This window comes from Camelina sativa, chromosome 2 (assembly GCF_030686135.1).
Source record: "Camelina sativa cultivar CO46 ecotype springtype chromosome 2, ASM3068613v1".
In the NCBI taxonomy this organism is placed as follows: Eukaryota; Viridiplantae; Streptophyta; class Magnoliopsida; order Brassicales; family Brassicaceae; genus Camelina; species Camelina sativa.
The window spans coordinates 23,921,925-23,936,822 of record NC_141881.1 but is presented as its reverse complement, the minus strand read 5'-3'; the positions used below and the strand labels follow the sequence as shown (position 1 = coordinate 23,936,822).

The window sequence follows — 14,898 nt, the reverse complement described above, 5'->3', positions numbered from 1 at the left end:
ATCGCAGGTCACTTCTTCGCTGATTCGACTTCGAGTCTCTCCGATGGATCTTATATGCAATTCGTATGCCAATGACTCCGACGACGAACCTGAACCAGTGGCCAACGAGCTTTTAACATATGGAACCGCCGCCGCACCGTCTATTCCTTCGAAGCGTTCATATCCGTTCCCAGAGGAGCGACAGTATAAACCATCTCGTAGACCGTATCCTCCACCACACGGTTCCTATTCGGATCCTCAACCGAGCTCTTCGGTTACGTTGCCGGTTCCAGGTCGGTACGTATCCAAGAGAGAGAGGTCACTTATAGCCTCTAATTCAACGAATCCGAGTCATGATCAGAGTTCCGATTTGAGTCAGAAACTAACCTCTAGCTCTCCTACTGGTAATTTCAAATCATGCTTAATCAATTCACTGTTAAGTTTTGGTGTTAGTTGTTTCTCGAATTACAAATACATCTTTGTAGATGATCATAGAGTATTAGCGTAATTATTCTTCTTAAGTTTGAGTAATTGCTTAGTGTTCGTTAATCTGCGTCATTAGCTTTGTGGTTGTTTCTGGCAATTAGTTACTAATGTGTGTGAAGCTTACTTAATCACAGTTCTCGGGAGTATCTCTGATTCTGATGTGCCTCGCGATGTTCTATCTTCGGTTACACATCGAGGATCCTCGTCCCGGACTGAAATGCCTAGTACGATGTCGATTTCGTTAACCGGTCATACAAAGGCTGTTACTGCTATCGATTGGTCTACAACTCATGGTATGTTCTTATTGAGTCTCTACGGATTAGTTAACTTTTTGAAATTGATTCGTGATTAAATTGGTTCTTGTTGGTGCCAATCTTTTGTTATATCATCATTGGCCTCATTCATTTGTTCATTAGAGGTTATTTTGCAGTTCATCTTCTTGCTTCTGCGGGGCTGGATGGTGCTGTTTACGTGTGGAATGTGTGGAGCAATGATAAGAAGAAAGTACGGGCGTTTCTTCATCACAATGCACCGGTTAAAGATGTGAAGTGGTCAAAGCAAGGACTATCTTTGCTTTCTTGTGGGTATGATTGCACGTCGAGACTATTTGATGTTGAAAGAGGGGTGGAAACACAAGCTTTCAAGGAGGATCAGGTCATTGGAGTTGCTAAGTTCCATCCAGATAATTGCAACTTGTTTCTTTCCGGTGGGTCGAAGGGAAGTCTTAGGTTGTGGGACGTTAGGGCCAACAAAGTCGTGCATGAATACATTAGAGATCTTGGGGCAATTCTTGATGTTGAGTTTATCGCGGGTGGGAAGCGGTTTATCTCTTCAAGTGATGTGTCTGGGAGAAATATAAGTGAGAATGCTGTTATAGTTTGGGATGTTTCGAGGGAGGTTCCTCTATCTAATCAGGTCAGTTTATCACTCTCAATAACCTTCTCCCAGTCATATCAGTGCTCTGCATTTTCTTCTAATTCAGTATTGAAAAGGGGATTTACTTGTTTGTATGTCATTAACATAAGTAAGAGCATTGGGAAGTAGAAGTAAGCTGCATCTGTGAACATAAGCAGAACATGTGTTTATGTATTAAATTGTTGTTGTTGTTGTTTTGCCCCTCAGGTCTATGTAGAAGCATACACATGCCCCTGCATCAAACGTCACCCGCAAGAACCAGTCTTCATTGCTCAATCACACGGAAACTACACTGCAATCTTCTCAACAAACCCACCTTTCAAGCTCAACAAATACAAGAGATTCGAAGGTCATTGGGTCGCAGGTTTTCCAATCAAATGCAACTTCAGCCCGGATGGAGAAACCTTAGTCTCTGGCTCATCTGACGGTTCCATATACATGTACAATTACAAATCTACTGAGCTCATTAAGAAGCTCAAGGCTTACGAACATCCCTGCGTTGATGTCACATACCACCCCGTTTTGCCTAACGTGGTCGCAGCTTGTAGCTGGAATGGACAAGTCTCTGTTTTTGAGTGATCTCACAATGGTTAGTTGTAGTAGTACAAATAAAATTAAATTATAGTCTCACCATTGTTCTAGTAGCTTAGGAGATGGTAGAAAACGAAATAGAATGGGGCAGTAATTGTAACCAATATCCCTGTTGATCTCGTCTAAGGTGATTGTATGATTGCAAGAAATTTTCAGAAAGAAAAAAACAATAGAGAGGGGACATGTTTGAAGCTTTGTCAGAAGGCAAATTCAATCAATTTAAGGGTTTAACTTTTAAACGAGATTTTATTTAGTGAATTTTGCTATCTGGAAAACGAGTCAGAAGTTTTTCAATTATTACTCTCCTGACTATGTATGTGAGCGTGAGACTGACACCAAATATATGTTCTCTGATGTTCTCAGAAAGCTATGAAATTTCTTTTGACTTAGTCTTGCTATAACTACAAAAAAAAAAAAAAAAAAAAAAAGCTCTTTATAGTAAAGAATGAATTCCATGGTAGATATTTTATTTTCATAATACCTGTGTGAGATTTACTCATAGATGTTGGTGAAGTTTTGATTCTTCAGCCCATTTACTCTTCAGAGACTAGCTAGCTATTGATAATAAAACCTGAGGTGCAATAAAAAAAAAAAAGTAAAACATGTTTAATGCAATATAATTCTTATAAATTTGTAGTCACATGAATAATAGAAATACGTATTGGATAAAAACATATTTTGAACAAAAGGAATGAAATGTATATTATTACTCAATTAATGTGGCCACTAACAAAGTGTGTCAGTAAGTTTGATTTCCCACCATCAACTTCATATGTAAAGGTTTTTGTTTTGGGCAAATTTCATATGTAAAGGCTTTTAACCCCAAGTATCAGCTTGGAAGTGAGTGGCACAATCCACACACACACACACACACACACAAACACCTATTATTTGTGTTTTTGTTGTGACACAAACATTATTGTTTCTTACCTCTTCAACAAGTACAAATAATATATTTAGTAAACTAATACATGTACAATTCTAAACATGCATATTTTTTTGGTACTTACAGAATTCATTAGATAAACTATTGCAATAAAAATTGGATGTGAATATAGCATAAAAATACAGTACGAATTATGTAATGTCTCTATATAATGTATCTATAAAAACATTGATATCCTGAAAATTGTCTGAATTTTTAGAATGTCGAATTACTCGTACTCAGCAGAAATTTGTTAACCATGCTGACACAAAAGGATAATGAAATGGCGAGACACGAACCTTTTCATGGGGAGCAATAATAGAAAGTGGGATTCCAACAAAAACAGAAAACAAAAAGAAAAAGAAGTCTCCTTATCTCTCACACCCACTCACAAGTCACGAACCGTATAAATATATTGAAGGAATCATGCATCGATGACCAAAACATACACACACCACAAGTCAACAAAAAGAGGAAACAATTATCTTTTAGGATAACCCAATTTAGAAAACGTCTTCATCTTTTTCTTTTTGTTTCTTAAAACAAAATGTGTTCTCTCCATCTTATCATTATTATACCTCACCATTTTCTTCTTCCTCCTCTTCTTCTTTGTCTTCTTGATCGCACTAAGTAGACAACCAAACAGTTCATTTCCAAGACATTAATTGGTCCACAAACACAAAACCCTTTAAAGCTTTAAAGCTTCCCATTACCAAAGCCTGTCTTCAAAATTTATAAGTTTGTATTGTATTGAATGAATCTAATTATTACCTCATATTCAATTTGCAAGGTGTCTACTAACTATTCAAGTGCACTATTGGAAACTATTGTTATCCCAAAAAAAATATGTAAAAAATAACCAGGTACAATATTGGAAATTTTATCCTCCCAAAAACTATGTATAAAAATTATGAGATTTAATCATCCTCCCAAAATATAACAAAAAATTTGAAAATCACCATTTCAAAAAATTATGAGATTTTATGTCTTCTTGGACCTCATATTAATATATACCTTACAAAAGCCACTCATATACATCACTTTTTCATAGATACGAATCGAATAGACGTGACATCAATCTGAAACTCTTCTAACCATGATGCCGAACTTTGAACTTTTCCGTTTGCTAATTAGTGACATAATTAAAAATATAGTAATGAATTACGTTTTGATCGAAATAGAGTTATCGAAAGACCAGTCATGTGGTCTAAATTGTCAAAAACATAATCAATTCTGATCATATACGAACTCTATTGAAACAAAATTAATCTCATTGTCAAAGAATAAAATTCCATGAGAAACAGACTTCTGCATGACGTATGCGCATATAATTAACTTTTTAACCAGCTTAGAACTATGCCTAGTCCAACACTGATGTACTAAATTATAGTCAAATGTGATTTGATCCGATTTGTTTGCCGGTTTTATTTCCCTCTCTACTTTTTAATTTTCATGGTCAAAACCCTTTTTCGCATACTTTTCTGTATTGTATTTCTCATGTTGCTAAATTCTTTTAGATAATTCAATTCGAATTTTCCAGATTAGGGTCGAGTGTATGCGTCTAATATCCTTGCTATATATATTCCTAACCTCCCGTTTAATATTTAAATATACTGTTTTCTGCGAACATATTAATGCACCCTATACGTCTAGCTATTATGCCTACATCTATACAACTCTATGTTTTCCACTTATGTCTTGAGTTTGTTCCCCACCTTCTTTGGTCTCCAACAAAAGATCTTCTCCTTTTCTTTGTTACTTTGTTTTCTTCTTTCTTGTATCATAACAATCGATCTATCATTTTCTCTCAAAATTATTGTCATCTGAAAGCTAAATATAAAGGGCACTAACCATTTCTCAAAGCTACAAAACTTCATTGCATCATCCAAAACCTCATCAATATCTAAATTATTTTCCACACCCTCAACCCCACATATCTAAAGTTTTTTCAATGATACGACAAGAATCAGCAGAATTATTATTGCTAGGACTAACCCTGTCAAAGTCATGTAATATGCCATCGTGTAAATTTGTTAGATCATGCCTCCGGCTCCAATCACTATTTTTATACACAACGAGAACACATTAATGGAAATATACTTGTTAGTTTTATCGTGGTTAATCGTTTATCATATTTTTGTTAACAGATAAATTGTTCATCATGGAAATAATGTGAACAAAAATATCAGTGGAAGATGATCAACTGTTTAGGTTAGATCAATAGTATTTAATCGTCGAGACATCTCATATATTAGGGATATATAACAATATGATACAAAAAATTGAACCAGTATCCTGACTAGTATATAATTCTATTTTAGTATTTTTCAGTACGAGAAGTTTCAAATGCTTTTAGTAGATGTTCAAGGCTAAACACTTCGGCCGGAATGACCAACAACAAATGAGTCTTTTCGCCCACATCAAAAATTAGAAAAATATTTTGACTTATAAGATACTTAAAATTCTCTATTCATTTTCAATTGATTTTGAGTTGAAACCTTATAAATTTATAATCTAATATCATAAACCTATGTATCACAATAATATTACAAGGGATTTAATTGACTGAGATGAGTAAAAAAGTAAATCATTTAGTACTTATTCAATCCTGTTTTCCGCATCCATATAAGAATTCAAAACATATTTTTATTTTTTATTTTTATTTTTGTATATGGTAAGTCAACTAAACATTATTTTAAGAGATTTCCATACTTTAACTATTTTAGAGTCAAAACGAATGTAGATATGTTATCATCTGTCTAAATAAAATTATTCTTTATATTAATCAAGTTTAGTAAAAAGACCATGATTTTACAAAAATTTACAGTCACGCCGTCACGGAGTCGCCCAAAAAAGAAATAAGAAATACAGCTACAACCTTAGGTGAATATAACTATTTTAATGGATAAGCGAAAATATCGAATGATGCAAAACAAACCCATGTAAATTGAAGTGAATGACATGAAATTAGTGTTTTAATGTGACACTCGTTTATATGATATAAACTAAAAGATCTAAATGTTTTTCAGGGAAAATGATATAAAGAGTAAATGGACCCACCGGTTATGGTAATCGGAGACATGAACCGATGGGCTTAAAGTTCTTACGACTTAAAAACTTAATTAATTTAATTGCTTCTCATTGGAGCTTAACTTCATGGTCTCAAGACATTTTGATGCATTCTTAATTATTTATTTATCTGGGAGACTAATTAAATACCAAGTTGCTTTGTTATTTGACTTATTTGTATCCCAAAATCGATTCTTCACTCTTCAGTCTTTCGCTTAACCATGAGGACATGTCTCTACCTTACACAAAAATGCACTACCCTGCCTAATAGAAAAATAAATGTATTTATTTTAAAAGCTTTACAACAGCTCCACTTTTAAAGACTTCGAGTCGTAAAGCGTAAAACATCATAAAAGATTTAGACGTTTTAACTTTTAATTACTACTACCACCACACATAGAATAACAGAACCATCATGTTTCATTCTTAATAATATTCTACTCTTATATTGACCAACCGTAACCCGAACTATTAACTATAGCTTATTCCATTACAAATTTTTTTTTTTTAATTATTTTTTTCCATTACAGAATATATCACGCTTTAATGTATTTTTACCTCAAATTCAGTTGATGACAAATATGGATTGTGTGATGTAAACAGAAAAAGAGGGTTGTGTCTGACAGATTAATTTAGGCTCTATCTTATTTTTGATATGGTATTTTAACAACCTTTTCTCCAAAAATGATGGGGTTTTTAGCCATTTATTTTGAATGGTTATCTGATCAAATTTTGGCCAACTTGATCAATTTTATGTTAATTATTAATTTTCGCTAGAGTTGGATTGGTATATGTTAGGGTTTTGATACCATGTTAAGTTTCATAGGTTATTCTACATCAATTGATGTTAAATGAACTAGCTTGTGTCTGCTAGTATTACAATAAAAACAAAATCGAATTATAGTAAATCTATCTTAGGGCAGTTTCAAAATAAAGAAGTTAGTAAAAAAAAAAAAACTTTTTGCATAATATATGTCTATGAATTAAAAAATGTCAAGTGACTTTAGTGCAGTGGTCAAAAGTAAGTCTTTAATGCATAAGGCACCATCACACTGGGGATCGAGTCCCGCTCCCTACGAATATAGGGATTAGGCTAATGGATCGGTCTGTTGTGGCCCGATGGTTGACAAAAAAAATTAAAAAAAATTTTTAAGCTAATTAATGCTTTTTTTGTTTAATAAAATAATGGAATCTCATTCCATTTAGCGAGGTTTTGATGGTAATCTATTTACAAATGTTATTATCATGTTAACACCCTAAGCTGCTGCTCAGAAGACTTATTTATGCCTAGATAAACTAATTAGCATTGTTGGGTCACTATGAGATTGTAAGATCTATCTTTAGAGTTTAAAGTGTGCCTCTTTTTTTTTCGTCCCATCTTGTCAATCTTTCTTGGATACATATGAATGTTTATCCTTTCCAAAATTGCTAATCACCCGTGCTTTACATCGTGCCATTTATCTCAAATCTAAGCCTAAGTCTACAACTCATGATAGTAGTCAGTGTGAGAACATATAATATAAAATGAAACTACTAACAATAATTTCAAATATTATAACATTTGATTGAAACGAAATATTGAAAAGGTAAAACCGACACACTCATTTTTTATATTGTTGTTGCATGTGATTGGAGTCCAAACCATCCATTTATTCTTCATTTAGTTCCTTGTGTTATCAACTTTGGTACGTCTTAAAGTGTATTTTGAATCATTCGGTCTTTGCTATAATATTGTAAATTCCTATATATAGAAAATAGCAAGTTTGATATATATTTGTAGTCTACATAGACCATTGTGTTGACTATAAGCCGTAAGCGAGCTAACCCACCTTGGAAAATTTAGGCAAATTATTGGGAGTCAATTAATTTCCTTCTTTACCTTGGAGTTATAGAAGCGAGCTATAGCATTCTGGTAATTTTGAGCTTGCACTAGGGCTTGCTTTCTATTCTCGTCGATGATGGCGAGGCTATCGCGCAGCGCCTCGTTATTTCTTTGATAAACTATGTCTAAACTAAAATTTTGGCATATGCATATCATGAGGATTACACAATAGCCAATTATATGCGCATATTATAAAATTCTCTACCTATGTCATGAGAAATTTTGAATCCGAGTAAACGATGCCAAATTAATAGATACAATGAGGGACACGTTATGTTTGGTGAAACATTACTACTTCGGAACATATATCTTGCTTTCCAAGTTCTCTCTAACAGGAATTCATATTGTTTCATTACAAGACTTCAAAATAATATTAAGCAAACTATTTAGATATATAAAGTTGGTCTACATGATCAATTAATAAATTGTTACCCTCAAATTATTTAGTAGCCTACATTCGTATACAGATGTAAAAAGAGGACACTTGAGAGACAAATTCCCAAAGAAAACTGGTAATCGAAAGCATGTGTGGTTTCAACTTTTAATGGTAATAAATGAAGGGAAGAAAAGTCTTTTATTAATTATATATGTGTCATGTGGTGAAAGCTGGAATAATGCTGAAAAAATTAATCCCAATATTTGATCTTTTGATGAACTATCTTACTTACCCAAATGAAGAGGATGAAACATTTTGGTAGATAAAGATATAAAGACCAACAACAACACTATTTCAAAATACATGCGTCGTACCCTAGAAGAAATGTTTTGTCTTTAAAAAGGCGCAAATAGAGAAGACATGAAGTTTCTTTTGCCCTAGTTTTAATTAGTGGTTTCTTTTAATAGTTACCTCTCAATAAAGTCAAGGATAAGGATAAAGTCAACAGTACTTCTATATAATTTTGATGTATGCACGACCGATCGATTTCAAGATCAATAATTGTCACGACAAGAGATAGAACTAAGATGTAGACATTAAGCTTTCGATGGGGACGATGCTAGAAGTGGTGTGGTAGGTATAAGTGTGGTAAATATGTTAACTGTGGTAGGTACAATCCGGATGATATCATCAAAATACTGGATGGTAAAGAGATGTCACATTACTTGGAATAAATTGTTGGTGCATGCATTCTAATGATGATAAAAAATTGTTCAAACTAGTCATATTTATATTCATTAAAATTGATTGTAAGAACAAAGAGAATTGGACATTTACTAGTTTAGTCGTTTATATATCACCCTTTTTTTTGTAAATATATATGAAGATGTTGTGTGCACTTACAATATAGACTGGCCATAAGATCAAATATTTCTCCGATCCATATATCTCATTTCTTGTTGTTATATTTAAACTTTAACACCAGATAAAACTAGAGACTTAAGAGCTAAACACAACAATGTTATTACTACCGGTCCGGGTCAATAAGATATTCAAATTGTAAAACTACTTAAAGTTTTTTTCGTTTAAGAAGGTGCTACAGATTACCTCTCTTTTTTTTTTTTTTTTTTTTTTTAAATCTAGTGTTTTTTTGGGGGCAAAAATCTAATTGGTATAAAATATGTAAAATTATGGAATTATATCGTGTTTACGGTTTAAGTTATCAGTAAATGAAAATTATGAAATGATAATATTTAGAAGGAAAAAAATGGCACCGTGTGATGATAATGGATGGCGAAGTGACGCATCGCATTGGAATCATGCTTTTAAAGAAAGTTTTAAAAATCAAATCAAACCTTTATTTATTTGTTCGTGATTTTGTTTTTACCTTTCCGTTCTGTAATATTGTCATTCCCCTCGTTACCAAATTTTCAAAAGACAAATTGATGTTCTGCTTTTATCATTTGAAAGCTTTGTTGAATATTTTGTCATTTCATTTCTCACTCGATTATATATATGTGCCATTATCTTTCTGCTGAGACCGTACGATCTTGTCGTACAAAATAGTCAAGAACATATTCACATTGAAACCACTTCTTTCCAATTACGATTCACCTCCCTTTGAGGTTTCTAATTTAAACATGTTGTAATATAGCTAGAGAGAAAAGTTACGGACATACAAATCAAAAGTCTAGATGCATGGTTAAATGGAGAAAGCTAAAAAAATCCTTACTGATCTGCCAAATTTGTATGGCCGAAAAGCAATTATATATGCCACTTAACCTAAAAGTTGAATTCAATATTTGACGAAATATTAATGAAATGAATGATACCTTTGAAGACTAATATTTAAAACCAAAAAACAGTAGATAAGCCAAGTAATTGGTTGATTCCATTTAATAATATTTACAAGGTAGAGCTCCAAATTTGGTGCTGAAATCAGTGAATGATTTATGAGAAAATTTTACAAAATCTCATTTATGGCCTATATTATATGTATTGCGTTCCTTTATAAACATATCACACATATATGAATCGAGAGAAAAGAAGAAAACTCCATGATTTATGTCACTATTATAGATTCCTCCTATCTACATGAAAAGATGAGAAATGGAGATTTAAAACACAATCTCCAAAGCCCTTTTCGACTGTCAAAGAGAAACCACTTTCTCATGTGGTTTTTTGAATCTTCCCTACCCAATCAGTTTCAGTCGTCTCCACTTTAAATCTAAATTTATAATCTTGATTACTTCCCTTAATTATTTATATAATTTTAACCTCTTCATCAGACACGGTCCTGCCTTCACGTTACAGTACACTACTGTATTATAGTTTTTTGACCAAAAAATGTGTATATTAAATTGATAGATTATGCGTAGCTTTCAAATACATGAGGTAAGTTTTATTTGTATTTGTATTTATCCGTATGGACTGGTATGAGAATTTATTCAGGTCTTTCCATGGAAATATGAACTTTTTTTTTTCTTAAAGATGGATATATAAACTTTATGACGAGATTGATAGATCATCTTACTATACGATATAGAATGCGACTATGCGAGACCTGGTTTGAGACAAATGTATTGGGAAATCAGAATGAGTGTTATGATGAGATAATTCCACAAAAAGGTCCCGGCATATCATATTTTTACATGTCCAGTGGATGGCTCCTGGTTAGTTGATACTTGATAGTGTCATATTTTTACATTTCTCTTTGGTTTTGGATGGTTCAATAATTTGTCCAACAATATTGACATGCAAACTAATAGTTTATCGAAAAACTTGACTACTTTTAACTCCCAACAAATGATAGAGGAACCCAGTAGTTAATGGTGATTTAAGAAAATTAGTGTGTATAGACAAGTCACAACTAGCTAGCTAGGGATTTGAGTTTTGACTACATCCCACGGGATCGGTAAACAAGAAACAATTAGGGACCACATCATTGATTTCCACGAACTAATGTAATAGTACTATTAATCAAATTAAACTACTTCATAAGCAAATAGTAGTATATAAGTATACTTAACAGTAAATTATTAAATAACGCAGATATCCTATGTGCTGTTCCCTGGAAGTAAACCATAAAGCCATCTTTCAACATTCAACCATCCACATGCACGTTGTGACACCATCATTATAAGTTATTCGAAAATTCAGCAATTAAATAATAGCATAGATTATCAGCTTTAATTATCTGTTCTCATTCCTTTTTTAGTTTTCATCAGGAATATTGATTCGCATGTACGTAGCTGTACGTACTACGTAGGTATGAAACAGATACAAAACTCAGATATATTATTGTCATTACGTACTAGTTTTTCTTGCTTTACGAAAATTATCACGTGCGACGTATATGATTATAGGTTTAGGTCGAATGTTACATGCATGGACGAAACTTTTATTTTCTTAACTCTAAACATTTCAACTGTAAGAACTTTTTTTTCCATCCTCCACAAACAAGTTACAAGAAAATTACTTTTACCAACAAAAAAAAATGTTACAAAAAATAATTGCACATCATATTTCATACCACTTGGTTGGGCGATTTGATATCCTTCACTATCGTAGGGTCATTATTTAGTTAATCTCAACTCTTTATGTACTTGTTTCTAATGTGTCAAAGATATTTACTATGATCATACTGACTCATCCACGTATGGCTACTTGATAATTTAGGTTTACAAAATTGTAAAAGAATAAAAAATACAAATTGACATCTTAAGAGGAAAAAAAAGGGAGTCACTGGTCAAAGATTTGCAAACGATCTGTCGGTGCCTCCCATAGCCCTTTCCGTATAATAGCACAACAAAAACTCTTGTGTTGCTTTGTGATGAAACGTATAGAGAGTCAGAATCACCAAGTACATAAAAACAAAAGGTCCAGAAAACTCCCTCGCACTAACTTATAGTTAGAGATAATGAAAGGGTGCGGTCCTACCTTCCCTCTCGGTGCACCCGCTTCCACCTGATTTTCAGCCTATCATGTGGGGAGCTCCCACGTGGAATGACCGGATGTTCCGTGTCGGAAACAAAATTCTGTAAACGATCAAACCTCTTCTCCATTGTATTTAATTTTTGTTGTCATTATTCAGATATTGTATAAGCTTGGTCTAGCTACTTTTTTCTTGAAATTTCCTATTGGATTTAACATTTATGGATCATCCCCGGAAATAACGGATATTGCGAGCCAAAATATCAACAAAAGGGTACAAAAATACGGGCTGGATTGTGATGTCATATTGTGATGTTTTTTACGAAACTTTCCATTGCGAATTTTACATATAAAAATTCTAAGAATCCTTTTAAAACCAATCATATCTGCATAGGAAAAATTAATTCAGGAATATTAGTATGAAGTTTGACCATAATTAACAAAAAGCGTGACTACTTTGGAGAACTTCACTTTTTTGGTAAGTCAAAATTTTTACCTAAGTATTTGACTTTTCAATAACATGGAAAGGAATAATACATATTCAAACACGAATTAAAGATTGTTACGCTATATGAACGTCTACGCATATACGTTATTTTTTTTTTTTTGGTGGGATACGCATATACGTTATTTGTTAGGCACCGATTTATAACCTAAAATACATATCAGTCACTTTCTAGCTATATGCACCTCTCCATGACTACATGTTTAGTACTTGAATTTAGCCTTGATCATATGTTTTTTTTTTGAAATCTAACACATAAATTTGATTGTTACTTCTTTTATACTGATTTACGTTTTTTTCTACGGATTTTCTAAACGTGTTTTGATCGTATGTTTAGTATATTGGTTTTATTTTATATTTTATCAGTAGCTTTGATTGATGTTGAGTTTTGAAAGATATTCTTCGATTAAACATTGTTGCTCGAATAAATTGTTGACTTAATTGTCAACGAAAGAATATATATATATACTTTCTCTGATAGGACAAGTAATTCTATAAGTGTTTCATATATGTACATATAATATTAATATATTATAGATATTATTTATTCTTTTCAAATAAAACGGCTCACAAAACTGATATATAAGAGAATTTTCGTTTATGTCTTTGTGATACATTTGCAGATAATTTTCATTAATCCTTTATTTGGTCGTATAAATTATCTATATCTATTCTACAGTATACTTCTTTTATAAAGGTTAAAACAAAATCCAAGAACAGCAGACTATATATCTTTATGTATAGCGTCTTTCAATTTCGTTAGCATCTTCTTCTAGAATTTGCTTGCACTATATAATAGAACATTCCAAAACAAACAGTACTGAGAAATGAGAATTTAACTAGATAAACAAGAATATAAATTGGAAAGCAAATGACACACACTCTTTGACGGGAATAATATCTTTGCTATATATTACCACCTTGGTCTCGTATCTCATTCTAGTTGATACCAAGACTAGACTTTAAATTCATTTTTTTGTTTGATTAAAAAGTAATTAAATTCATTTAAAAACGTGTTCTCACACCGAACAAAATGTTGAAAATATAAACTCATTTGATTTTCATGGATAACCAAAATGATAACAAATCAAGCAAAAAAAAAAAAAAAGTCGCATGAAAATAAAATACGTGAAGGCACCAAACTAGTAGTAGTAAACACAAAGTACACGTGTCAACCAATCACTATGGAGTCCAGCTGTAATGGTCCCTAGTGCGATACATTGACCATAGCGTGAGAAACTCGAAAGCGAACGCCGTTATTTGTGTGTTCACCGGGAAACGGAAGATGGTGTGTTGTGTTGTGTTAGCTTAGGGTTTTAGAAAAGTCTCTTGTGGGAGGAGAGGAGCTTTGCTGCCGGTATTTTGTGGGACAACTCCGTTAGAAACTACTGCGGATTCACCGGGGTATTGCCCGTTTCACGGTCCTGGTCAACCGGGTAAAAATATCCCGTTATAAAATCTGTGCCCTTTTGTATCTCTCATAAGCTCATGTTTGATTTGTATCTTGTCTCATTAATTAGTATAAAAATTATTATAGTTCCTAGTATGTGATTTTCGTTTCACTTCGAGTTATGTCGTTCTTGAACTTATGCAACTCGATTTCGAGATATGCAACATGATCATTTTTATCAAGTATCAACAATATAACATTCTAGCTAGTAAGTTTTAATATGGACCAATGACATTAGGCTAGCTATTATATGTTGCATGTTGCATGTTGCATGATCATTCCATGACCCTTTTTTTTTACAGCACATGATCATTTCATTTAAGGGAATAATTTAAGTAAAATAAGTGGGCAGAAAAAAAAAATTCAACCATACTTTATAGTTTTATTAACTAAAAAATAAAGTGGGCGAATTCGAGAGTAGTCGTATATATATATATATAGTTTGAATGTCCTTAATCTTTAAAAAACCTCTTCTTCAAGCCAGTACATTGACCATTACGGAAAAATAAAACGTCGAATAAATAAAATATATAAATACCACTTTTTTGTAATGAAAACGAAATAAAAGAATTAAATTTTCAATTAAACACGAATAGTAAGCCGTTCACTTAAATCCTGGATTTAACATAACGCGAAAGTACATTTACACCCTTGGATATCTCGAAATCGAGTACTCCACGTAATGCTGACGTGAAAGTACATTTACACCCTTCGATATGCGAAAGGATCATTTTCACCTTCTTCCTTCTTCCCTCTAGATATATGAACCCTTTCTCTTCCATTCCTC

General features: G+C 32.7%; 1 protein-coding gene across 1 annotated transcript; it reads left to right on the top strand.

The window, feature by feature from the left end:
- On the top strand, positions 1-2,210 carry LOC104730737 (uncharacterized). The gene is made up of 4 exons (XM_010449945.3): positions 1-383; positions 600-758; positions 896-1,380; positions 1,588-2,210. Exons 1-4 carry the CDS (start codon positions 44-46, stop codon positions 1,957-1,959), a joined length of 1,356 nt encoding a protein of 451 aa, XP_010448247.1. The 5' UTR covers positions 1-43; the 3' UTR covers positions 1,960-2,210.
- The last annotated feature ends 12,688 nt before the right edge of the window (positions 2,211-14,898 follow it).

What these genes read in the sequence shown, in the direction of transcription:
- LOC104730737 (XM_010449945.3), top strand. Translation starts at nt 44, where the DNA reads ATGGATCTTATATGCAATTCGTATGCCAATGACTCCGACGACGAACCT. An exon ending in CGATTGGTCTACAACTCATG is followed by an intron (nt 759 to 895) that starts GTATGTTCTTAT and finishes GTTATTTTGCAG; the next exon opens with TTCATCTTCTTGCTTCTGCG. An exon ending in AGGTTCCTCTATCTAATCAG is followed by an intron (nt 1,381 to 1,587) that starts GTCAGTTTATCA and finishes TTTGCCCCTCAG; the next exon opens with GTCTATGTAGAAGCATACAC.